Source organism: Podarcis vaucheri (genome assembly GCF_965113315.1).
Source record: "Podarcis vaucheri genome assembly, chromosome: 5".
Classification (NCBI taxonomy): Eukaryota; Metazoa; Chordata; class Lepidosauria; order Squamata; family Lacertidae; genus Podarcis; species Podarcis vaucheri.
In genome coordinates, this window is record NC_138763.1 from 25,682,205 (window position 1) to 25,706,741 (window position 24,537).

General features: G+C 39.4%; 1 protein-coding gene and 1 long non-coding RNA gene across 3 annotated transcripts in view; one reads left to right on the plus strand and one right to left on the minus strand.

Annotated features, from left to right (window-relative positions):
• Positions 1-2,139: 2,139 nt before the first annotated feature.
• TSC22D2 (TSC22 domain family member 2) overlaps positions 2,140-24,537 on the minus strand; it is a 36,625-nt gene continuing 14,227 nt past the window's right edge. The window contains exons 2-4 of one of the 2 annotated variants that reach the window (XM_082224116.1): positions 20,308-20,379; positions 5,400-5,451; positions 2,140-2,428 (exon numbers count right to left, since the gene is read on the minus strand). In XM_082224116.1, the coding sequence (XP_082080242.1) occupies positions 2,177-2,428; positions 5,400-5,451; positions 20,308-20,379 (376 nt within the window). In that variant the 3' untranslated portion in view covers positions 2,140-2,176. The remainder of the gene's footprint in view (positions 2,429-5,399; positions 5,452-20,307; positions 20,380-24,537) is intronic. The other variant, XM_082224117.1, reaches the window with a different exon arrangement.
• Positions 5,651-15,580, plus strand: LOC309533404. The gene is made up of 2 exons (XR_014220218.1): positions 5,651-9,415; positions 9,784-15,580. It is a non-coding gene; the product is annotated as an uncharacterized lncRNA (long non-coding RNA).

Sequence of the window (24,537 nt, forward strand, 5' to 3'; positions counted from 1 at the left end):
GGGAGGCAACTTTTGAAAATTCCTTCTGCCCCCTGCAGCTGCCCGCCCCCCAAATAAAAATCTGCTCTGGGGAGAGGTTGCCAAAAATTGCCTCCCCTTCCATTCTGTTGACAGCTGCCTTCTGTCAGTGGAGACATCCATTGGATTCCACCCATTCTACACTAATTACCTTAAAAGCCTATGTGGCCGTATATGTGACTCTCTTCTATATCCCTTAAAATAAAAATTTAGCTTATGACTAGATTCACACTAAACTTCAAACCACCCGCTCCATAATGTTTCAGAATCGTGCAGTGGTAATTGGCTTTGGTTTAAGTGACGCTTTGTATGTTCCTACTTTGTATGTTTGGTTTAAGTGACGCTTTGTATGTTCCACTTTGATATCCTGCATCTTAGCAGGGGAAGTATTTAGGACCACATTGGGGGAAAGGTGTGGGTGATGGTTATCAATAGCATACTTTCTCTCTAAAATGAGGTTTCAGCTTGTGTGAACCAGGCATAAAATCATAAACTATGAAAGACAGAAACACTAATTCCAGTTACTTTGCTGAGGAAAAGTTGGTCCTCAGCCAAAAGGGCTAAGAAAACAGGCAGCACAATCCTATGTGTGTTCATTCAGAAATAAATCCACTACATTCAAGGGATTTACTCCCATATAAGCAAGTCTAGGATTGCAGCCTTGGTGTTCTTCATTTGCTCTTTTCAAGCTAACTCTAATCACTGACCTAAACCCTCGTCACATTCTGAACACATGCAGAGGCAAATCTTTCAACAAAACTGCAGTTTAATTTCAGAAAGTGTTAAAATATACTGTACATCAACTTCTGACATACTACGTTAGTATACACAAATGGTCTCTTGAAACTGTATTTATGAAATGTACATTTTAATTTAAATACTCAGTATACACTGCACTTAATCTGCATGTTGCATTTATTAAATACATTAAAATCTGCAATGTAACAAAACGTTTTCTGCATACGAAATTCAAAACACCATTTTAAATGAACAAAAGATGGCTCACTTCATTTTTTAAACTAGTGCGTAACACACCAGCTCAGCTCCACCAACACTAGCTGTTCTTTTTTTATTATTTGACATTGTTCACAGACTATTACATATCACAATAAGAGTGCTGGATAAAACATGAGGTACGAAAGTGGTTCAAAGATTATAGGTCATGCAGATCATGCTAGACAGCAAAGAAAAATGTGAATGAGAACACTAAATAAAAATACATAAAGAATGTGCATTATAAAATAAAAACTCAATTACACAGCTTTGCTTCTTTGGTTACAAAGTAGGTTGAACAATTTCACAGCTTTTTATTCCCACCCAAAAAATAATAATAATCATACGAAATGTCAAAAAGCAGAGGAATCATGGCAATTTCTCTATTAGAAAGTAGAAACAGAAATGAGCAAAGTTTTCTTCATCAAAATAGCCCATCAATTATCTCACAATGACTGGCGACTACCTGTACAGACGCACTATGGTCTTCATACTTACAATATACAAAAATTTACATTCAAGCTGGGTCTTAACTACTGAAAATAAATACCAAAAGGTAAATTGCCATTAGTGTTAGAAATATGCCAGGATTCTTTTGTTCAATTATTGCCTAAACATTTTATCTATTAAACTCAATCCTGCCTATATCAATTTTTACTGATACTTACATTTATTTTTTTAAAAAAATTAAAAGTTCTGTGACATTGTTCATGTACATTATGAATAGCAGCCCTGTAATAAATAAAAACACAAATAAATGAAACTAATGTAGGCAAATGTTACTTATAATTGAAAGAACAGTGGCTCTAAAGATGAGTTTGTTGCTATGTGAAAAAGCAAGGCTCAAAGTAATCCATGAGTAATGGAAACCTTGAAGAGCCTCACCAAAGCTCTTAAAGACCCCACTCATGTGCACCAAATAAATGCAGACTTTTGCATTATAACTCCTTCTATCATTTCCCTTTTGCACTGATGGCATAACTGAACACCAACTGTGCTGCATGACATCTCAGTGAGGGAAAGCTCCTGTAGAATGATTGTCTAATACTGAAAAGGCCAAAACACACAACTGAAGCATGGCTACTCGCTTTCATATAAAGTGGAAAGAACACCAGTGGCACACAAGGACAGATTGCTTTCAGTTTCTTAATGAGGCAAGAAAGCTTTATGCTGAGGAGACATTCGGCTGCTGCGGAGGTTGTGTTGGCTGTACTATCACTGTTTGCTGTTGAGAAGTGCTACTGGGGTTGGCCTGTTGGGTTGAGAGCTGGGATAACTGATCGTTGTTTGAGAGAGATTTTAACAGTGCATTTTCCCGTTCAAGTAAAGAGTTTCTTTCGACTAATTCTTTTATTTGTTCCTTCAGTACTTCCACTTCTTCTCTGACTGCGTACATCAAATGGCTTTTCACCAGATCCTGCAAACGGCAAATTAATCGTTAGATTGAATTTCTATAAACAGACTTTTACTTTGCACCAAATTCTTGGGCGTAACTTCATTAACAGTTAAATTTGGATCCTAGCACCACAAGTTAAATAGAAATATCTAGAAATCAAAATACACAGGATTAACTCCCCAGCATTGAATTCACTTGCTGTATTATGGCCAATTTCCAAAGCACTCAAAAAACACCAATGCTACAATGTCTATATGTTGCTTTCAGGGAGGTAACCTAAATACAGGGATTTCTTACTCTCAACAAGCTTCATAATATTTTTGTTGACAGTAATAGATAATAAGCAATGCTCTGGTTCAGAGAGCTCTCCAAAATGGTGGCTGAAAACCCATAAACATTAAAAAGGTAAAGGTACCCCTGACCATTAGGTCTAGTCACAGACAACTCGGGGGCTGAGCGCTCATCTCGCTCTATAGGCATTTGTATGCAGACAACTTCCGGGTCATGTGGCCAGCATGACTAAGCCACTTCTCGCCAACCAGAGCAGCACATGGAAACGCTGTTTACCTTCCTGCCAGAGTGGTACCTATTTATCTACTTGCACTTTGACATGCTTTTGAACTGGAGCTGGGACTGAGCAACGGGAGATCACCCCGTCGCAGGGATTCGAACCGCTGACCTTCTGATCAGCAAGCCCTAGGCTCTACATTAATATCTCACACCTCAAGGAGCTCAGATAATTATATTTAAGCTTCAACACCCCTATGAAGTAAATCATAGTTGCTATTGCCCATCAAGTCAGCATCCTGGCTAAACAGGGACAGAACTTGTCTGTGACAAGTAAACTGTTGTAAACTGGATGAAAATGGTCTCTTTTCTCATGGGCAAATGTAAGAAAACAAACGCTGTGACCCAAGCTTCCTATTTTGGCTAATTTTTAAGAAGTTCTGCTCTTTTAAATCTGAGGATCACAACCACAGGCAAGTTATTTTTACAGAACCTATATTGTATGTATGATTAGATTGATTTTGTGTGCTTCTGAAGTAACCCCCAATTTTGCCATATTGCTTAGCTTTGAATTCTGTACATTCTTTATGATTACGTACAAACAAAATCTTTGTCTACTCTTGTTTGCAGCAGTGACACTGGGGCTAACAGAGCTGGTACTCTGGAAACTAATCCACTTGCACCACAGGGATCCCCACCAGCTCTCCATCACATGACCATAAATACTGATTAAAAATATGGGGCTTGCTAGCCTTGCCCAACTTAACTGACGCGTTTTGAGTGGCAACACTTTTCTTATCAGAAAACCCATGGAAAGACTGGAGGATCACATTCCCCTGGATGAACCTGACCATTCAGTTCTATCTTCAGAGAGCCTGTTCTTGCCTTTAGAGATTAAGTAGGTGGCAACTGATCACAGGGCATTTTTCACTGGCAGGGCTCAGTCTTTGCAACACTCTCCTGAGAGCAGACCACTTAGCATCTATTTTTCTGCCTTTCACATATTAGAGGAAGGCACTCCATTTCCTGGGCTTTTTGCAGCAGCTGCTTTTTTACTTTTTCATTATGACTAAGCTAGTAAAAACAAACCAGTTTTACCATTCCTATAGTGATCTGATGTACATTTATGAGGGAAGGCAGGTTATAAAATGTTTTCAATAAAGAATTTCAAGCAACTTGGAAATGAAGCTGTTTCCGGAGCCCAAAAGTATCTTCGCATAACTGGTGGGAACCAACACAACAGGAAACAGCATATTAGTTTGGAACATTAAAGTAGACTACTGACTTTGGCATTTCATTGAATAGAATAATGCATTCGGACCAATATTCGCTTAGACTCAGGGCAGAAAGAAACACTGTTTTCTGTCCATGGTTTGCCCTACTATTTTTTTCAGTAGAATTTGTTCTCCCTTCATTTTTTTCCTCCAAAACTGGATGGCTGGAAAGCATGCAGATGTAATAGCTCTTCCTCTAGCTCCCAAGCCTTTTGTAAACTAAAATCCTTACACGTGCTATTTTTTAAAATGTCTGGATGCAGTACTGAACAGGCCCGCGGAAGGGGAGAGTGGCAGCCAAGTACACTTGCCCTGGGCCTCAGAGGGCTAATCCAGTTGGGGAGCCCGGCTAGGAGCCAGCTGCCTTTTTGTCTGAGCATAAAACTTTATTCTAACAAGACTCCCAGGCCTGAGACAAGGTCTACACAGGCCTGGTACTGAAGCAATGGCCAACACATCAAAGATTTTGGATAGCAAAGCAATGCTTTTGATCATACCAAACAATGACGTGCTACTAGAGAATTAGCATTGTCTTGGTGTAAGCTAAAACTTTTGAACCTGGGTATGATGTACAGTGGTACCTCTGGTTACGTACTTAATTCATTCTGGAGGTCTGTTCTTAACCTGAAACTGTTCTTAACCTGAAGCACCACTTTAGCTAACGGGGCCTCCTGCTGCTGCCACCGCCATGCGATTTCTGTTCTCATCCTGAAGCAAAGTTCTTAACCCGAGGTGTTATTTCTGGGTTAGCGGAGTCTGTAACCTGAAGCGTATGTAACCCGAGGTACCACTGTACATTAACTTCACTGTAGTAATATATCGGTTTACACATGGATTCTCCCACCCACCCCCCATGAACACATTTGGAATGGCACTACATGAACTTCCAGATGACTTTACAATTGGTGCTTCTTTGTTCATAATTGCATAAATGGCATGGCATAAGGGCACAGTGCCGGCAAGCAGCAGGTTGAAGCCTAACATGTTCATGCTATACATGATACTGTATTATCATGTAAACTGCTGTTTTTCACCTATATGGAGTCCTCAACAGACAAACAATTGCTTGTGTCTGCTTTATGATTTTCTACCTTGAACATCTCTTCCTGATGTGGCCTTACAATCCATCAATGTAGGTTATGCAAAAATGACGACAGCAGGCTACAAACCCAGCGCTCTTTAAGAATTAAACAGTTCAGTTCTCTACTTACCATCGCCTGTTCTATTTTGTTGTCAATGGCTACAACACTCGCACCAGATGCACTGTTTAAAAGAAAAGACAAAACACATGTACATGAACTCCAGTGACCTCTGGAATGTTGTTCAGCAAAACTGAATGAAAGGCAAATTGCCCCTTGTGTATTTTATTATGGTTTCCCACAACAACAAAAATGCAGCATTTATGTATAATGCTTTTCAGTGCTCAAGCTGCTTCTTATGTATCTCAGCAATAATTACAAACCTTTAAGGATGGTCAGTTGGATCTCCATATACTCAGGAACAAGATGGAAAAGAATTATATCCTCAGATCATAAAGATTCAATTCCAGAGAAAGTTAGACATATTTAAGTCCCATCAAAATCAATGGGTGTTAAGCATTTAAGTGCTTTCAATGGGACTTAGACATGGCTAGTTCTTGCCAGAATGGGGCCCAAGGTGTATCTACGCAAACTGTGGCCCTTGTTTAAGCAGTGAACAGGCCTCTCAAGAGAGTACAATGAGATAGTGATGTCATTATCCTATTGGTTGTCATGGTTTGGTACCCTGAGCACCCTTTTTGTGTAACTTAATAGTTCACAATTATAACCAAGTCAACCGCTTTTGTGTATGTTAAAGTGGCATTTGGATGCAAACTTGTTTTGTCTACCGTGACAGCCAGTATATACAGTATATACCTAGATATTATCCAATATGACGGAAAGCCAACATTTATGTCTCAATTCAAACGATACTATAAGCAGGATGTACTGTAATTTGGACACCTCCAACATGCGGCACACAGAAAAATGAGACCAATTTTGTTGGTTGTTTTTTTTTAAAAGCTACTGGATGTTTGCATTTCAACTTTTTTCAGTATAACACCGAATGGGGCACAACTGTTGACCTGGAGCATGTGATAAAACTTAAAAACATGTAGTTCCCAAGAGATTAGAGATCATCTTTAACAGAGGACTCTTAAATCCATTTCAAGATGCTCAGTGTGTTGGCCCGATGAGGAGCTTTCTTCAAAAGCCCAATGTGGCCTAGTTTTGTAAGCAGGAGATGTCATACCATCAACAGCACAACATGAATTTAATTGGTCAGAGACCCTGTGCTCACATTTATTTATTTATTTTTTAGTTTAAAAAATAAATCAATAATTCTATGCCACTGTTCTGGACAAAGACCAAACAAAATGGCTTATAACATTGTGACTAAGTCTACAAGCGTTAAATTAGAGGCACGTCATCCTGGCCCTTATTGATCAAAACAAATGAAAGCACATTTCTGTAATTAGAAGAGGATTTGCAACTTACTATTTTAAATTAGGATTTATACTTTCTAAATGCTACATAAATAAAGTAGGCTACATGCATGCATTAGGCAAGTGGAAGAACTGCTAGGTATCACGGATTTCCCCTGACCTCTGCAGTCCCCCGCCCAGCTGCTCCTAGGGGCAGGAAGGTCCTCTTGAGAATTATGGGATGCGGTGCAGAGAGCTGCCATGAAAGACCAGTGAAGATTGGATGGGGAGATTCAGTGAAACTGGGTGCCTTTCCTTGCAAGAGGAGAAGTGTTTCTACTTGCCAACTAAGAAATTTTTATCTTAAGAGTTCAGTAAGGAGATTTGCAATTCAATAACTGCCAATTTTAAATTTTAAAGCTCAGGTTTACCATGGAGAGAAATTCATTTTGCCATATTTTCAAATGTGGCATTTTGTATTCAGCAGCAGACAACTCAAACAAGTTTTATCTACTTGTCATTTCTGACACCCACCCTACTTTTCCCTGCTGAAAAAGTTTACATGTGATTACTCCTTTTTCATAATCCAGCATTCAAGCAGAAGACAAATTTAAATGCTCATAATTGGATTATATGTTATTACAAACCCTGCCCCAACATTGAGAACTTGTTTCTCCTTTCAAATGATGCCGCTGCAGCACCAGAGGTCAACCTCAAACGTGCAGTATTGCTTAGTTCAGAACATATTTAATATGTTATGTAGAATTACTCATTTTGTGTATTGCAAGAAGAGCAAGTTTACGCCATTTAAGTAATGACTACTTAATATATCGATTTGTATTGTACCACACAACTTCTAACGCCAGTTTCTTGACCATTTTATTAATGTACACTTAATGTATTTCAAATAAAAGGGGGGAGCAACAAGACAAGACAGGTTGCTACTCACAAAGCATTACTAAACAACCTTCATAAAATGTTTAAAAGGAAGTAATTAAACAGGGGCAACTAGAGTCCAACTCTGAGAAAAGAAGCAAGGACTCTGTAAGTTTTAAAGGTTTATGTGTGTTCTATGGCCTATTCTAAAAAATGCACTTCTACATGGAGACACACCTGCTATTCATGCAGGGCTGTTTCACCCCTTATGCTAGAATACTGTTTGAGAAAAGTTTGACTATGCTCAAAGCCTCTACCCTTTGGACCTTACAAGAAGCAGCATAAGAACTATTCTAAACCTATCTGTCTTCCAGTCACAGCACTCCAATCAAGCTCTATCATTTGAAAATAGTTTTCCCCCCAGTTTGGCCATTCTTAAAGATTAAGCGAAGCCTATTAAAAGTGGTCATTCCAACTAGAAATGCCAGCGTTAGCTAGCAGTAAATGGTTTTCAGTGAATGTAGGAACCAATACCAGCCATTTTGTACTATTTGAGAGCTTAACTAGATAAGCAAACCAAAGAAACGCACATTTCCAATAAGAGTGGCATCTCAAAATGCTGCTCTTAACATTCCCAACTATTTCAAAAGTAGTCTGCCTTCTGCACTGGGACAGAACAGCGTACAAGACACGCAAGTCTGAAACACAAATAACTAGTTGTGTGGTTCTTTGATCCTGGCCAACCTTTCAAGGTGAAACACAATTACAGTATATGAATAGCTGGTTTCCTTGTCCCAACTTACCTCAAAAGTGAAAAATAAGTGTACAGCGGAAATTAATTTCACCTTTTCTATGTAATGTTTTCCTGAAACGTTTAAATGTTTATACGAATAAATGAGAGAAACACTGAAATTACGTCTTCCTTGGATATTCAAAAATGAGCCAATTTAAAAGATCACCTGTATGATTTTAGAATTACTGTGCAATTTTTACTCATGTTGAAAGACAAAACAAAAATCAATTCTGTATTGAGTATATCTGAAGGAGCGTCTCCACTCCCATCATTCTACCCGGACACTGAGGTCCAGCACCGAGGGCCTTCTGGCAGTTCCCTCACTGCGAGAAGCCAAGTGAAAGGGAACCAGGCAGAGGGCCTTCTCGGTAGTGGCGCCCTCCCTGTGGAATGGCCTCCCACCAGATGTCAAAGAGAACAACAACTACCAGACTTTTAGAAGACATCTGAAGGCGGCCCTGTTTAGGGAGGCTTTTAATGTTTGATGTAGTACAGTATTTTAATATTTTTTTTGGAAGCCACCCAGAGTGGCTGGGGAAGCCCAGCCAGATGGGCAGGGTATAAATAATAAGTTGTTGTTGTTGTTATTATTGTCATGGAGCAGTGTTCACAGATATGCAAAGCGCATATAGGAAACAAATGACCCATTTCAGTGGATGGAATAGTTTTACTTAAAAGTCCTATGTTTTCATCACAAAAGATGTGATTATTGAAGAACCAATAACTATATCCTTCCCTTTGAGTTGGTACAATTATTCTGAACATGTCTAAAATAAACTTTTCAGTAATATAAACACTCAAATATTGCTGAAGAGCATACTGTTTAAATATCCATGTTCAAATATGGACTTCTATATTTAGGAGGCTGATTTAGGGGGCTAATTTGAATTTGGAAGCAAAACTAAGTTTTACCCCCTTCAAAAGCAGACAAGAAAGGAAATTGGCTTTTATGTTTGAGAGGTTTCATACCCTATTAAAAAAGCAGCCTTTTAATATTTTGCATGTTTACATTTTCAAATAGTCTTCATACACCTTGCGTATCAAGAGAACATTCCCCAGATCTTCTATGGCCCTTACATTCTTGTTTTTTGTTTGTCTTTTGTTTTAAAAATACCGTATTTTTTGCACCATAACACTCACTTTTTTCCTCCTAGAAAGTAAGGGGAAATGTCTGTGCGTGTTAAGGAGCGAATGCCTGCAGGTGGCGGGGGGGGTGTCTGCTGCAGTCGTGAGCAGAGGATCCATGGTTCCCGTTCCTTCCCTCCTCCGTAGTTACAAAGCATGGATCCACATGGATCCTCAGGATTTTTGCATTGGGCTACTCCAAACTCACTGTCAGATCACATGTCTGTGGCCACAGCATGAACCACAAAAATCATATATCCACTATTTCGTGTAGAATATTTTTTTTCTTGTTTTCCTCCTCTAAAAACTACGTGCGTGTTATGGTCCGGTGCGTGTTATAGAGCGAAAAATACGGTAGTTGGCACACTTAATAGGTACTGTAAGAAATGGAAGCTTTAATACTGAAAATGTGTTTTATTTTTCCAGAGTCCTGCACACCCTTGACAAGGGAAACTGTAAGTGTTTACACACTAGTGCTGGAAGCCTCTGAGCCTAGGTGGGCAAACTGGAATGCCTGGTCTTAGAGGACAGTGTTAATACAGCTGGTGCAATGGATAACCAGTGGGACCCTGTTATCACTGGATATGGACCCTATAGGAAGGACAGAAGGGGACTCAGCGGAGATGGTGTTGCTCTTCATGTTGAAGAGGGCACTGAGTTCAAGAAAAAGAACTCTCAAAAGGGCAGACCCCTCCACATAATTGCTATACGTGGTGATACCAAGAGCAATATAATTCTGCGGGCATGCTAACAGCTCCCTGATCAAAATGTTCATGAAGATATTGCAATGAAGAACGAAATCAAGGAAGCACCCAAAACAGGAATTGTTGTACTAATGGCCGACTTCAACTATCCTCAGACAGACTGACTACACATGTTCCAGTTACAAAAAAAAGGCATAAGCATAAAATTTCTATTCTATTATTTTTAAATGAAACTCAAAGAGACTTAAACATATGAACATTATGATCATAGAATCAGAGAATTGTAGATTTGAAAGGGTCGTCTAGTCCAACCCTGTGCAATGCAGGAATCTCAGCTAAAGCATCAATGACAGGTGGCCATCCAACCTCTGCTTAGAAACCTCCAAGGAAGGAGAGTCCAGTTTAGAAACAAGTATAAAGCAACCTGAGACCAGAGGTAATAAATTCATAATAAATAATAACAACAACCTAAATAAACAAGTATTTATATCTAGATATCCCAAATGAATGTGCCTTAGAACAGTTGGTCAAGGAACTGACCAGAAGGATGGTGACCCTTGACTTAGGTGGTGCCCAGAACCTGGTATGAGATATAAACGTTACTGAATCAGCTGGGAATAAGTGACCATATTGCTATTAAATTAAGTACACATGTAAACAGCTAATTGTCCCCAAAATCCGCCATGGTCACATTTCAAAAAAGGAAACTTCCCCAAAATAAGTGATTGGTAAAAAGGAAGGCAAAGTCAAGAAGATTGAATCTTTCCAAATTGCTTGGGAGTCATTTAGAAACACAGCATTAGAAGCTCAACTGGAGCACATATGGAGATTAGGGCTGGGCGATATATCGATATATCGTCCAACACCGGTTTGAAGTACACATTGTGATAACCGTTTCATAATATTTGAGCTGGCAATATATCACAAATCACAATGTGTGTAAGGGCTAAGCGATATCTGGGTTTCAACATCGTGGTAACTCACCAGCTAAACGTTGCAAATTTTATCAGCAGCTAAACCTCACATCACCAACTAAACATCAAAATATCACCAGCAATATCATCATTGCAATCTACCACAATGACTAAAATAAGGATGGAATTATACATACGCAAACAGGACAACATCCTGGCAACTGCTACTACTTAGGGGTCTAAAATGGATAAATGACAATATTATCAGTCACCACACACTCAGTTTCATCAGCAGGCAAGTCAAAATGGCCTGCTAGGAGGCAGAAGCAGCAGTGGCAGAAACATGACCACGATACGTGTCAGCAGTAGCGGTGACAGCCTGGTGGTGGTGGCACAATCAGTGGCGGCCTGCGCATCCTTGTGGTGGCAACTGGAGGAAGCAGCAGTAGCAGTGGCACAAACAGTGGTGGTCGGTGAGTGATGACAGGGAGTGGCGGTGGCAGCCTGCGGCAATAGCAGCAGCGGCCTGCGAGACATGCAATGACGGCAAGTGGAGGTAGTAGCAGCGGCGGCCTGCAAGGCCTCAAGGCAGTGACAGGGAGTAGCAGTGGACTGCGAGGCCTCCCAGTGGCGATGGGAAGTGGCAGCAGTAACAGCACTGGCCTGAGATGCCTCGCAGAGGTGCCAGGATTTGGCAGCAGCAGCAGTGGTGGCCTGCGGGGAGCCGCATCACTGACAGGAGGTGATGGCAGCAGTAGCGGCATCCTGTGAGGCCTTGCACTAGCGACGGGAGATGGCAATAGTAGTGGCAGCCTGTGAGGCCTTGTGGCAACACAAGCAATGGGACTTGCGAGGCCTCGCAGTGGTGGCAAGAAGTGGCTGTGGCCTGCAAGTCCTCCTTGCGGTAGTGGAAGGCGGTGGTTGAAGCTGTGGCAGCCTGCTCCAGCGAGGCCTTGCAGGCCACTTCTGCTTCTGCCACTGTCTCCTGCCACCACTACAAGCCCTCATAGGCCACCACTACTGCCGCCACCACAAGGCCTCGTAGGCTGTTGCCGCTTCTGCCACAGCCGCCCACTGCCGTGGCAATGCTTCTACTGCAGGCTGCTGATTATTGTGCCCCTGCTGCCAGGCTGCTGCCACTTCTGCCTAGCAGGCCTGTGGGCAGCTGGCAGTCCTAGATTATTTTTATTCACTATGACTCATCACCGTACTTTGGATTGTCCTGAATACCACCATTGGGTAGCGAAGCCCAAAACCAAAAGTCCTGATGGGCTGCATTTTGACTTGCCTGCTGATGAAACTTAGTGTGCGGTAATTGATAATATTGTCATTTATCCATTTTAGACCCCTAAGTAGTAGCAGTTGCCAGGACATTGTCCTGTTTGCCTCTGCGTAGTTCCTTCGTTATTTCAGATATCGTGATATATTGATATATCATGTTTAGCTGGCGATATATTGCGATATTGAAAACCAATTATTGCCCAGCCCTAATGGAGATCAGGAAAGGTACCACAGGGATGAAGAAGATGCCAGCATGGTTAATTAGCAGAGTCAATAATGCAATTAGAAAGAGTAATTTCCTTCAAAAAAGAACAAAAGAGGAATGCAAACTTTGGCAAAAGAAATGCAAGCTGACAAGAAGGGATGCTTTAGAAAAGAATTTGAGGGGTACGTTGCTAAAAACATAAAAACCATCAACATTAAAAGACAACATTAGTAGCAGTGGTGGTTGAACCCTGAATGACAAGGGGCTCAGAGGTGTGGTAAAGCAGGAGCAGATTTCAGAGAAACTAAATGAATTATTTACATCTTCCTGCCTGAACTAACTTGGCCAGAAAGGGAATGTGAGAAACTGAGGCAAACAGTGGCAATGAGAAATGAAGTTCTAGATAGACCTAATGGACAGAATAAAAAGACAAATTACAGGGTCCAAATGGCAGTCACCAAGAGTTTTCAAAGAACTCAAATGTGAAACTGGAGATTAAAAAACACACAAAAAACCCCACATTTAACTTGTCACTTAGAACAGTCCCTGTATTTGAGGACTGCAAAGTGCCCAATGTTAACACCTATTTTTTAAAGAGAGACCTGGGAGGATCCTGGAAATTACAGGCTAGTTAGCTTAACAGCTGTCCAAGGAAAACAGGTGGAAAGTTTTGTTAAAGATAAAATAACCAGGCATGTAGAACAACAAACCTTGCTGAAGCAGCACAAGCATGGCTTCTGCAAGGATAAGCCTTGCCTCACTAAACTTTGTTCTTTGAGAGTGTCAACAAGCATACAGACCAGCTGACATAAAACCATCTATGTACAAGATATAGGCACCAGCAACTTCAGTGGAACCCGAATATTTGCAGAAATACAAAAAAGGGAAGAAATACGAAAGGGGGGGGGTCTCAAGCAATGGATCCAAAACAGTCCAATGCTCAATGGTCACATATTGTGGCTACCTGCTGGCAGGGGGAACGGAAAAATTGTGTGGTTGAGGAACAGGATGGAGCGCCCTATATAGAAGTCATTTTCGTAGAAGACAAAGCAATACTGAATTGGACAAATGTATTTAAAACCATATCCAGCTCTTCAGAGGAAACTCTGAACCTAAATAACAAGTAAGTTAAAAGTGAATTATTTAGCTTTGATTTGTACTCCACTATAAACTTGTGGTGCTGAAGTTGTACCCTACTCTACCATTCCATAAGATATAGGATCAGATAGTAAAGCTCAAAAATTATACTCAGGACTGGTACCAATTTTATAGCGCCATGAACCTCTTTTTCAAATATTATTTATCATCATTTATACTACACCTTTATACGACTATGCTGCTCTAATGTGTTATCGAGTTGATGTGACAGGAAGGTCACGAGGAGGGCTGCATGCGTCATAATTCTGCAGAAAGTGATAGCAGGAACTGAATCCAGCTCTCTCCTCCCACAGCTTTCCAAAGCAAGTATTTAGCTTTACCGAGTGAATATATTCTTGAAAGTGTGTGTGTTTACTGTCTCCTGAAATCCTACAAATCAGAGCACTGCCTATTCCACTTATGGTGGGAGTGTCATTTAGTGGCAGCTTTGGGGAAGCTGGTATTCTTAGAAATTAATTTGACAACAAAATAAGAAATGACACCAACTCCCTCAATGGCATTATTAGGGATATAGAATATGCCAGATGAAGATGATTTTGATAAAGAATTGAAATTATATTTTTTGTTAGCTGTGAGGATGGCTATTTTAAGACAATGGAAATATTTAGAAGAGTTAAATAAGGATTTGTGGTTACAGTCAAATCTGGTCTATAACTATTGCTGGAAAATTAAGGTATACTGGGGGATAAACAAAACAAAACAAAACAAAACAAAAACAAAAAGATTCATTTTTAACTACCTCACAAAAGTTAATTTTATATATAAATTATGAAAACGATTTTCAAATGCCCCCTGTGAAATATGCTACTATTTGGAATACTTAGTAACTTTTCAGCTTCATGTGAAAATATTGTAAGATGCAGAGGACAATATCCTGATTTTTATCAACAAAAAGGTGGATATGTTATTACCCTCCAATAAACAATGCTCATTGTTTCCAGAGATTGTGAAGGCAGAAGCCCAAAATTGTATCTTTTGTGTGTTTCATTTTTAAGCAATTTATTGTATTATCTTTCTTTTTAAATTGAATAAATAAGAAGAAATGCCTTTAAAAAAAACAGCGCTGGGAGCAGGACTGCAGGATTATTTCTCCACCATGACTGGTAAAGGTGGAACACATTACGCAAAACACCAAAAATGTCAGAATTATGCAAATTCAGAGGAATAATGCTTTTCTTATGCCTAAGTGCATAATGTATTTTTCAGTGCAGAAAACAGAGCCTTGTCCATGAGCTCTGGGGGAAGGAAGCCATTTGCTGCCCACCAGTTTTCTTCTGCTGAAGCAGCTGCTGGAAGTTAAGAGTCCCAAGCCAGTTGTACCTGGATGCAGAAAACACAGCGAGAACAGGCTTTGCCTTTCACCCCAGGCTCTGGGGGAGATTAAGGGGGCTCCAGTTGTGCTCCTCCTTGACCCCAAGCAGCTGTCGTTCTCCTACAATACCTAGTCAGCTTACTCTGCACACACGCACCAAAATGCACACATTCGTTTTAACATTTGTGACGTTATCTGTAGGAAGTATGAGGACTTTGCTTTATGCTGGCCTAGTAAAGATTAGCCACCTTCCGCTTTGATCAGCTACCAGAAACACTTCTCTTAGACCTGAGTGCCCACACCAATGCACTCCAATTTCTGGGAAGATAAATGATGATATGAATCACTATTTAAGATTTTATTCTTCATATCAGTTTACAGCCCCCAACTTGAAAGTTAAGTTTGTGAATAACTCTGAAAGGTTTCTGAATATACTGCAATAATCAAGAGCAATGAAAAAGCACAAGAAGTGGAAAACAAGAATGGGCAGTTCATATTCTCATTCACCACTGAAAATGCTTTAACTGCAGTTTATAATAGTAATGTTTTCCCTACTGCGTGTAAATCACTTTGTTAAAGGGGTGGCATAAAAATGCATTAAGTATCACAAAATATCACTTTGGGAAAAGTGTACTAAATTCCATACTAATTGCCTAATAAGACACTCCACAGTCACTAGAGTAAGCTACTTTAGTGACAGGTATCTTAGGCAACTCACAAAACTGAGTTTTCAACAAGCAAGTATGCAGTGTGCTGACAATTTAAGTCAACTCTTTTCTCAATGTTTGATCTAATTAGGAATGTGTTAACAAAAGAGTTGCACCCATTCATGAAACAAAATAGATTGAAATTCAATAGCTGAATGCAAGTGTAATTTTTCATACAAAGCAATGCTAGTGAGCCCAAAAGCATTTCAGTTACATGTAGGTATCTCAAATGCAAGGCTTGTAATTGATGTAGGGATTTCTTAAACCAAAAACAATTTTAAGTCACGCAGTACCTGTAAGACTTCAGTCTGTACCTTTTGTAACTGCGGACTATTCCAGAAGCTTCAGTAGCACCGTTTGCTGCGCATTCTTTTTGTAGTTGAAATTTCCTGCAGGAACTAAGAACGGCAGCAACGTCCTTATTTAATATGGGGACAAACTAAAATCAGAAAGCTGTCTTCAGAGAGCTGCTTTAAGTTGGTCTTCCAAACTACATTTGTAAAAGCAGTTTGGCAAAGATTCTGACAAATTATTAATAAAATCTGACTAATATCAATGTGGTGATTAATTTTCAATTTTTTAATTAGTTAAACTTATTTTTGGCCTCTATATAGGGCTGTCAATGGCCCAAAGCTGCTGCCTCATTGCACTAGTAGCCTCCAGGATTTTTAGTGCCAGTAACCAAATTAAAAACTTGGTTTTAATACAACTTGAAAAAAATATTGTTCAAGAAGTCTGCTTTCAAATCACCTACTCTATGCCCCTCCCCGATCTATTTTGAGTTATTTAAGACAGGGAAACCTCCTGAGACTAATGCACCTAGCAACAAGCGTTCAAGTGGCGAGCCAGAGAAAACATGGAGGCTTCCCAAAGGATGCCTCGGTAGTCATCATCTTCAATTTTAAAAAGATTTGAACTATGTAGCTATCAAAGGTATTCTTGCAAATATTAATATAAAAAGTCTAAAGAAAAGTCTTCAAAAATGCTCATTCTGCTACATGGTGTTTCAGTCTCTTGCAAATAACTATTCGTAATTTTGTGGGTTTCAAAACACTCCCCAGAAAATTGCCAGACACAAGAGAATAGACCTTATCCATTGAGTAAGTGTAGCTGCAAGGCAGTTTGCTTTGTGACTCCGACCATCTAAAAGTATAAACACGTCAAGCTTTGCACTGCAGCACAATCATTTTTACTGAAAATGTACTTTGCATGTTTAAAGAAGTTCAGTACTACTCCACTGACCTGTAAGACCTGAAAAATAGCTCTAGCAGCAGTTTCAAATGACACCCTCATGGAAACCATCAATACAACCGCAGTAAATCTCTTTTCAAAAGGAAGGCTAAAAGAAAAAGTTCTATTATAGAGGTCTGCGATTAGGCAGAGACCAGATTGTGAAAGTTACCACCTAATCTACCAAACCAAAGATGGCCTGTTTCTACTGTTCCCTATGCTGTGTGGCTTTCGACATCCATAAAAATAGTGGAAATTGGGAGATTCTAGAATACTATCATGCTATAATGTCAGAATAGTTGTAAGAATTGGACAACGCTAGCCCCTGCACACCACCACAGCTTCAGGAAAGTAGTGATAATGTTTCAGCTACAAAACTTCTGGCAAGCAGCGAAGGAACTGTTAAAGAGTGGAAAAGCAAACATCATACCCTTCCCCCTAAAATTCAGGGAATTTTTGCATGTGATGAAACTGTTTTCCTGCAGGCGTCTCTTATTGTCCAGGGGGCCAATCTGGAGTGAAACAACCTTGTAACCAAACAGATCCTCAAGGCAAGCTGCAAGTTTTTAGGGCAACTCCCATTTAGCCCACCAGAGATGAATAAAGAATTAGCTTGCCTCAAACTGGGAACAAATTGTATTGTAGAATATTGTGTTCCAGGTCTTGCCTCCGATGGCAACTTGCCTTCATTAGTGATTTAACAGGGTGCATTGTCTAGCAGTAGCCTGTTTTAATTTACGAACTACTGCTAGTGACCTCTTTTCAGTTGAAGTTACAAGGTAAGAAGCTTTCTGTTATATGAATAGTCCCCTGCTGTTATTGTGAAATAGAAACATAGAATCATAGAGTTGGAAGAGACCACAAGGGCCATCGAGTCCAACCCCCTGCCAAGCAGGAAACTTGTTTGAATATATCCCAAATATATAGGTCACTCTTAACATTTAAACTTACGTAGAAAAGTTATCCATTTATTCCAGAAGAGATCAAATTGGATGACAAACAAAATAGGAGATCAACTGAGAACCTTGGCAGGTTGCAGTCATTCAACTTCAGTATTAGGAGGCTTATACACCACTCAGTTCTGCCATGCATTCAGTTATTGCTTTCCAAGTCATGCAAGGCAGTAAAAGTGAACAATCAAAACACATCATCCTGTTTTCACGTTCCTGAGCTCCGCTCAATACTGCTCTAAGAACAGATTTGGCCAATGGGGCAACTTTCATACATGATAACATCTTGGTGCAAAAGATACAAGGCTGGAATCTACCTACACTGCAAAAGTTACTGAATGGCTAGAAATGAACATAGGATGCAACCTGTTTTCCTTTATAACTGTAGAACATGCTCTTGATTGCCAATAATGTGCATAAACTCATAAAAGTGTACTTGAATCTACAGATAGCTTTGTTATGAAAATACCTAAACTCTGCTTCCAAGGCAAAGCCCTCTCTAGAGTTCCTTATAAATGTTGGTCAACAGGTATCTAAAGGTATTGAAAATAATATTGCAAAAATGTCACAGATTTACTGTTCCAGTTAGGCCAGTCATTCCCTCCTGCAGGATATTCCATTACATTCCTTGTCCCATCAGCACCCTATGGCTACTAAGGAGGGGTCAGTCCTTACTAGTCTGTTTTGAGGATTCTCTCACTTTATTTTTTCCCCTCACCAGATTTTTTCTGTACTTCTGCAAACCTTGTTTGGGCCTGCTGATATCTCTCTCTCTCTCTCTCTCTCTCTCTCTCTCTCTCTCTCTCGGGTGGGCATGGGTGGTGCCATTTTGGATAAATAAGCAGCATCACTCACACCTAAACGTTGGAAATGTTGGGATCATGGCTACATTGAATTAAATGCAGGGTGTTTTAAAAATATTCCTTAACATTACCTTTCATAAAATATTCATATATTTGAAACTCTAATACTACTGAAATACCAAACATTTTCTAGTTAAGATGGTAAACTTAACCAGAAAGTCTACAGGCTGAATTCAAAGCTGCTCTTTTACAAACAGAGAGGCTTTTTCTATTTGTGGAATTTAAGCAGAGGCTCCTGCTGGAAAAGGCTATTTTCACTAATCTTCATTTCAATTCCCCAACAACAGCACACTACACACTGTGGGTTCCCCTGTCCAAACTCCCCCGCCCCACTGAACCAAACTCCATAACTCTAGATATGTTATAGAAAAGATATACAGAAATGAACTCTTGCTGTTCCTGAATCCCCTCTTTAAGTGGCATGTTTAGATACAGCACTTAAACCCTTAAATGTTAAGAGATCTTCTATTCTTAATTCAGAAGATGACAGCATTTCAGACTACTATTGTGATTTTAAATCCTGTAATTCTTCAAACTAGAATGCGTTCCTTCTGAAGTGAGCAAGCATGTGAAAAAGCAAGCTTTAGAGAAGCCATTATGTTTTCTTTGCTTCAGTAAGGCAAATGCAAACAAATGATGGTGTTTCATGTTCAAATACAAATGTCTGAACACACTATAGAAAGCTATAGCAGTAGAAAACTTGCTGTAAGCCAGAAAAGCCACCAAGCTTTCTATCTATAATATTAATATTGTGAGAACGCCAAACTGCAGATGTTGAATTAGTAATGCAACTTTTACAAGTGATGTCCTCCAAGTTGGAATTTGTTGCAGTTTCTCGCCACATGTCTAGCTTTGCCCAAATCCTTACAAAGGTTTTCCCTATCTATATTCCAATTTATAGCTGCACAATTGTAATGGTTTTCTATCAAAGTATTCCCCACATATGCTGCGTTTTCATTCTGCAATTTAAGTGACCAGTTTCCAAAAATACTTTCCACTGATAGTCTTCAAAAGCCAGGTTGGTGCTGCTGATCAACAACATTTCTTAGGCTTTTTGGTGCTGGGTAAAGACTTTTCTATTCATCCTGGTCTTCTATTCATACTGGTCCTTTCAAATTTTAAATCTGCATTTTAACTTTGGGGTTGCAGCAAGTTTTATTTTCAAATTGTGTTTTAAGCTACTTTTGCTTTTATGTTTTATCTTGCAGTTAAATAATTTTTATACTTATTTATTGTATGCCATTCTTTTTACTGGGTGGCATACAAATATAACAAATAAATCAATTACTACGACTATTCTGCCAACTACAGAAGAAAAAGAACGTGATGCATGGAACAGGGCCAGAATCCACATGGCCCAGAAGCGAATAACCATTTGACTGACATTTTTGAATACTATGGCTGCTCTAGTCAAGTCACAGCAGCTAAGTGAAGGACGTAGGCAGAAGAGGTATGTTGAAGTGAACATACTACTTGATGACGAGAAACCTGCACAGTGCAAAGCCATTCATGCATACTTCAGCATGTATGCTTTTTTTCCATACTTAAGTATTCATACCTATCCCAGAGGTTCTTTGATTCCCGTAACTTGTTCGAATGGAACACTTGGTAGAAAGTAGCTGAAGGATTCCTATGAAAGCCAGGAAATGAAACAAGATTGAGAACAGATAACAATTTGCTTGAAGGAAAATATTAAGTTTTTAGGTTTCAACATGTAGAGCTCCCCACACAAAGATCTGCAACAGCTTGTAGAGTATAGAGTAGTACAAAATAGAGAGTTCACTAACACATGTAGCAGAAAGTGTGTAAAAATATAAGTTCCATAGATAGGAAAAGAACTGCCTTGCTGGATCAGCCAGCAAGCCCATTTCCAAATGTGGCTAGCTAGGTGCCTGTGGGCATTCACAAGCAGGACACAGTGATAGCATTTCCTGTTTTTACCTAGCATCTAATGTTTAAGAAGATACAACCTCCATACATGGTGACTTCCTTCTAGCTTTCACATATAACATACTCTAGCTCACAAACAGCAGGCTTTCCTCCTAATATGTTTTCTTATATAAGCGTGTCTTTTTACAACTTTTCATTTATAAAGTTAAGATGACATACACAGTGGAAATTCAAGCAGTGAAATATGAAACCATAAACTGAAGGATTCATATTTGCTCATTTGGAAACAAACAAGTCTGTCACATTGGTCAAATATTTTTGACCAAGAATATTTATAGTCTTAAACGGCAAAGACACACTTGCACATTTCACAAGTCATTTCACAAAATAGCAAGAGAAAGGAGACCCTAGAAGTCAGGTATACTGTGTAACAATCTTTCTAAAAGAGTCAAGCCAAGAAATTCTTTATTTGAGTTTCAGTGTTCCATAAAGAACCTCTCTAATCTTGACATAAAGCCTACAAAATACTCATAACATTTGATACACCTGAATTCAACAAGGCAACCTTTTCGCCATATCCCAATTTTCAGTGGGCTGTTCCAGACAAAGTCATATACAAACGTCTCCCCACTTAACACACGTTCAACTTAAGAGCGACTGCATATTTGAGCAGCACGAGGAAATAATTAAATAAACTGATTTAAACTGCAAAAAGGCATTAAAAGGGCAAAAATGGCCCCCAAAAGTGGGGAAATGGCCAGCAATCTCAGGATCCTTTGCACCAACCTTTGAGGCCTGTGGAGAGTTGGAGTTTGAGAAAGGAGGTTTGGAGGGAGTTTTGCGGATTTGTGGCAGAGTCTGGCTTTTCTATTTTGTGTTCCCCACTGTATGTGATTTCACCTATACAAGTGGTACTCGGGAACATAACCCCTGCATAAGTGGGGAGGCAACTGTAATAGCATTATGAGAACAAGTGACTGCGAAAGCTCAAAAGCACTTGCTTCTGTTTAAAATTAACTACAGTGTCAACACAAACAGATGCTCACTGTAACTATGGTTAGAGGAAGCGAGTCAATTTCACACCAGATTTTATGAAGCTAGCTTGTTTCCACTAGCCACAGTTAATATCAACCACAGTTTAGGCATTGGGTGGCACAGTATACAGTCATACCTCGGGATGAATACGCTTCGGGTTAGGCAAATTCGGGTTGCTCCGCGGCACAGACACGGGTTACGTTCGCTTCGGGATGCGAACGGGGCTCCGGAACGGATCCCGTTCGCATCCCGAGGTACCACTGTACAGTAATTAAACTAAAATGATAGCACTGAGCTCCTTTTCTTGCAACCATATTGAGAGAGGAGAGGGAAGGGTGCATGCAAGTTCATTGAGACTGAATCATGGTATATATAAAAATGCAATTGTTATCTCAAAATTGAACATTAGAAGTGGGATTAAATATCATACAAAGGTGACTGTTACATCAGCTTGCCAGGTGGCACAACCTCCCCTCTCCTCCCCCTGAATACTGTTTGGGGGGGATTCTTCAGCCCCCCCCCAAAGCAGATCTTGGGGGGCTTATGCTAGCAGGGCTTGATGTGCTTGCTTCCACTAATCAACGACTTAGCAATAGCTTGGGAGAGAGTCAAGTACGAAATTCACACATACACAAGGTTAAAGCTTCAATGTAATCACGCTACAAGGCAAATCCAAAACAGAAAGCAAACATATAGCTCCTGAAATAAAGCAAAAACACTCTCTCGTGTCACGTCTGTAACAAGACTGACATTTTCTCAGGAAGAATTAGCTTGTAACAAAATAGTTGTTAACCACTTTCCCCAATATTTTATGAGGCTTGGGTGCGGAAGGGATGGTATGCAGAGTTGGGATAAGAGAGAGTGTACAACGTTCAGTTAGCACAATAGTGTGCAGAAATGTCTAAATGTAGATCAATAATGACTCAACATTAATTATCAGTCATTGAACTTTTGATTCTTAGTCTACAAAATTGACAATTGTTTTCATGAGTTACTAATAATTCAGCTAGTCCACTATCCACATTCAGATTCATTCCAAAATTCCTGCCAACTGACAGCAGAAGCAGAAAATAAAACTTTTGTTTTCTCGACACCAGCTACAACTGCCAATTTTTCTTCAGCTACGCATATGTGATTATTTTTATTATGTATGAAAGGTGAAGGGCTGTTATCCTAATGAAGTAATCCAAAAACAAAATATTAACCACAGAAACTAAATTAGGGTTTTCTCTAAAGAGCATTTCAGAATGGCTGCAACTCAGAGAAATGTACAAGCCCAAAGCCCTCCTGACATGAAACTTTTGGACAGGAGCTCTCCAAGAAATGTAGTAAACTGCTTTTGGAGCCGAAATAAACTTACAAAACCAGTTTGCAATATGGCACAGATTTATGCAATTATTTGGTTGCTCCAGAAAATTCTGAAAGGGAACTTTTTCTACTGCCACAAAGATCAACGTGTTTGACTTACACTTGTAAAAGGCAAAGAATGCCATGCAAATTTTATGTGCAGCATAAATGAGTTTTTCCAGAAATAGTTGAATAGAAATTTTTCAGGGAGAAGATTGATAAAGCAGTTTAAACATCATATTCAAACAAATGTTTACTTGCTTTTTCTTTTAAAAAACAACTTGTACAGATTTTAAGGAATGGAGCCTTAATAGCATACACCTCATTTTGGAATCTAAACTTAATTTAGGAGTAAGACAAAATATAAAAGCACTGAAAACTTTGGCACTACTGAAAAGCTGTGTGAAAAAATCATAGGGATAGTCACTTGAAAAAAATATGACTTTAAGATTTGCTTAGTATTATGTCATTTGTCCAATTTTATGTTGCACAATGTTCATTCATTTTGATATTAAATTTTTTTCTGGACAGATGCATTTCTAGAAGTGGAAAAAAACTTAAACCCAAACCACAGGTTGCTCCATATTTAAGTTGGAAACGCCACTGCATGCCCAAACCTTGAATATAGCTCAGGTAGCATTTTGGATCACTTTGATTAAAATATGCAAAAACATATTATGGTGCAGCTGTTGTTGCATAGAGGAACAAGTTTCTCTCTCTTTTTTGTCAATGCTTCTAGGTTTTCAGAGGATTTTTAAAACATTTTTTTTAGTTCATATGGTAAAAGGATCCCTCTACTGTCTTACATTTCCAGCAATTGCCCTTTGTTGATTTTGACATTTTTACTACTCTATTTGGTTTCAAGTACCACCTATGCAGCATCTTAATAAATGTTTCTCTTAGTGTTTAGCATGCTGTAAACTTTATATTTACTTTGCCCAGCTGCTCCCATAGTGCAAAATCAATATTGCGTCCCACGTCCCTGGCCCAATTTATCATTGAAGGTTTAACCATTTCCTCCATTGTATCCCACTCAAGTAGTTATACATTTTTAATAATATTTTGACCCTGGATCCTAATATTATCTTTTCAAACTGTGAGGCCTGCATTTTTAACGAGATACAGTATTCAGTGCTTCAAGGCTGGCAGTTTTAGAATATGAAAGAGGCAGCTGAAGTATATCGCACTAGCAATTAGGCTAAAGGAAGGGCCTGGGTCAACTAGCATATTTACTTTTTAAAGTATTCTAGAAAACAGGTGTGGCATACCATGTTCCTAATACAGTTTTAGTAAAAACTTATTCAGAATACAAGCCAGAAAGCAGTGCAAGTATGCCCCTGAACAGCTGGCTACCTGCTACTGACAATCCTTTAAAACAAGAAAACAATACTGTCAATGTTCAACCGGTTGGGACTAAAGCCAGCTTTGTTTTCCCTTTCTTCTTGCCTCCCCCATCTTTGGACCAACTTACCTGCTTCAGTCTCCTCTTTTCACACCATTTCCTTGTTTTATACGT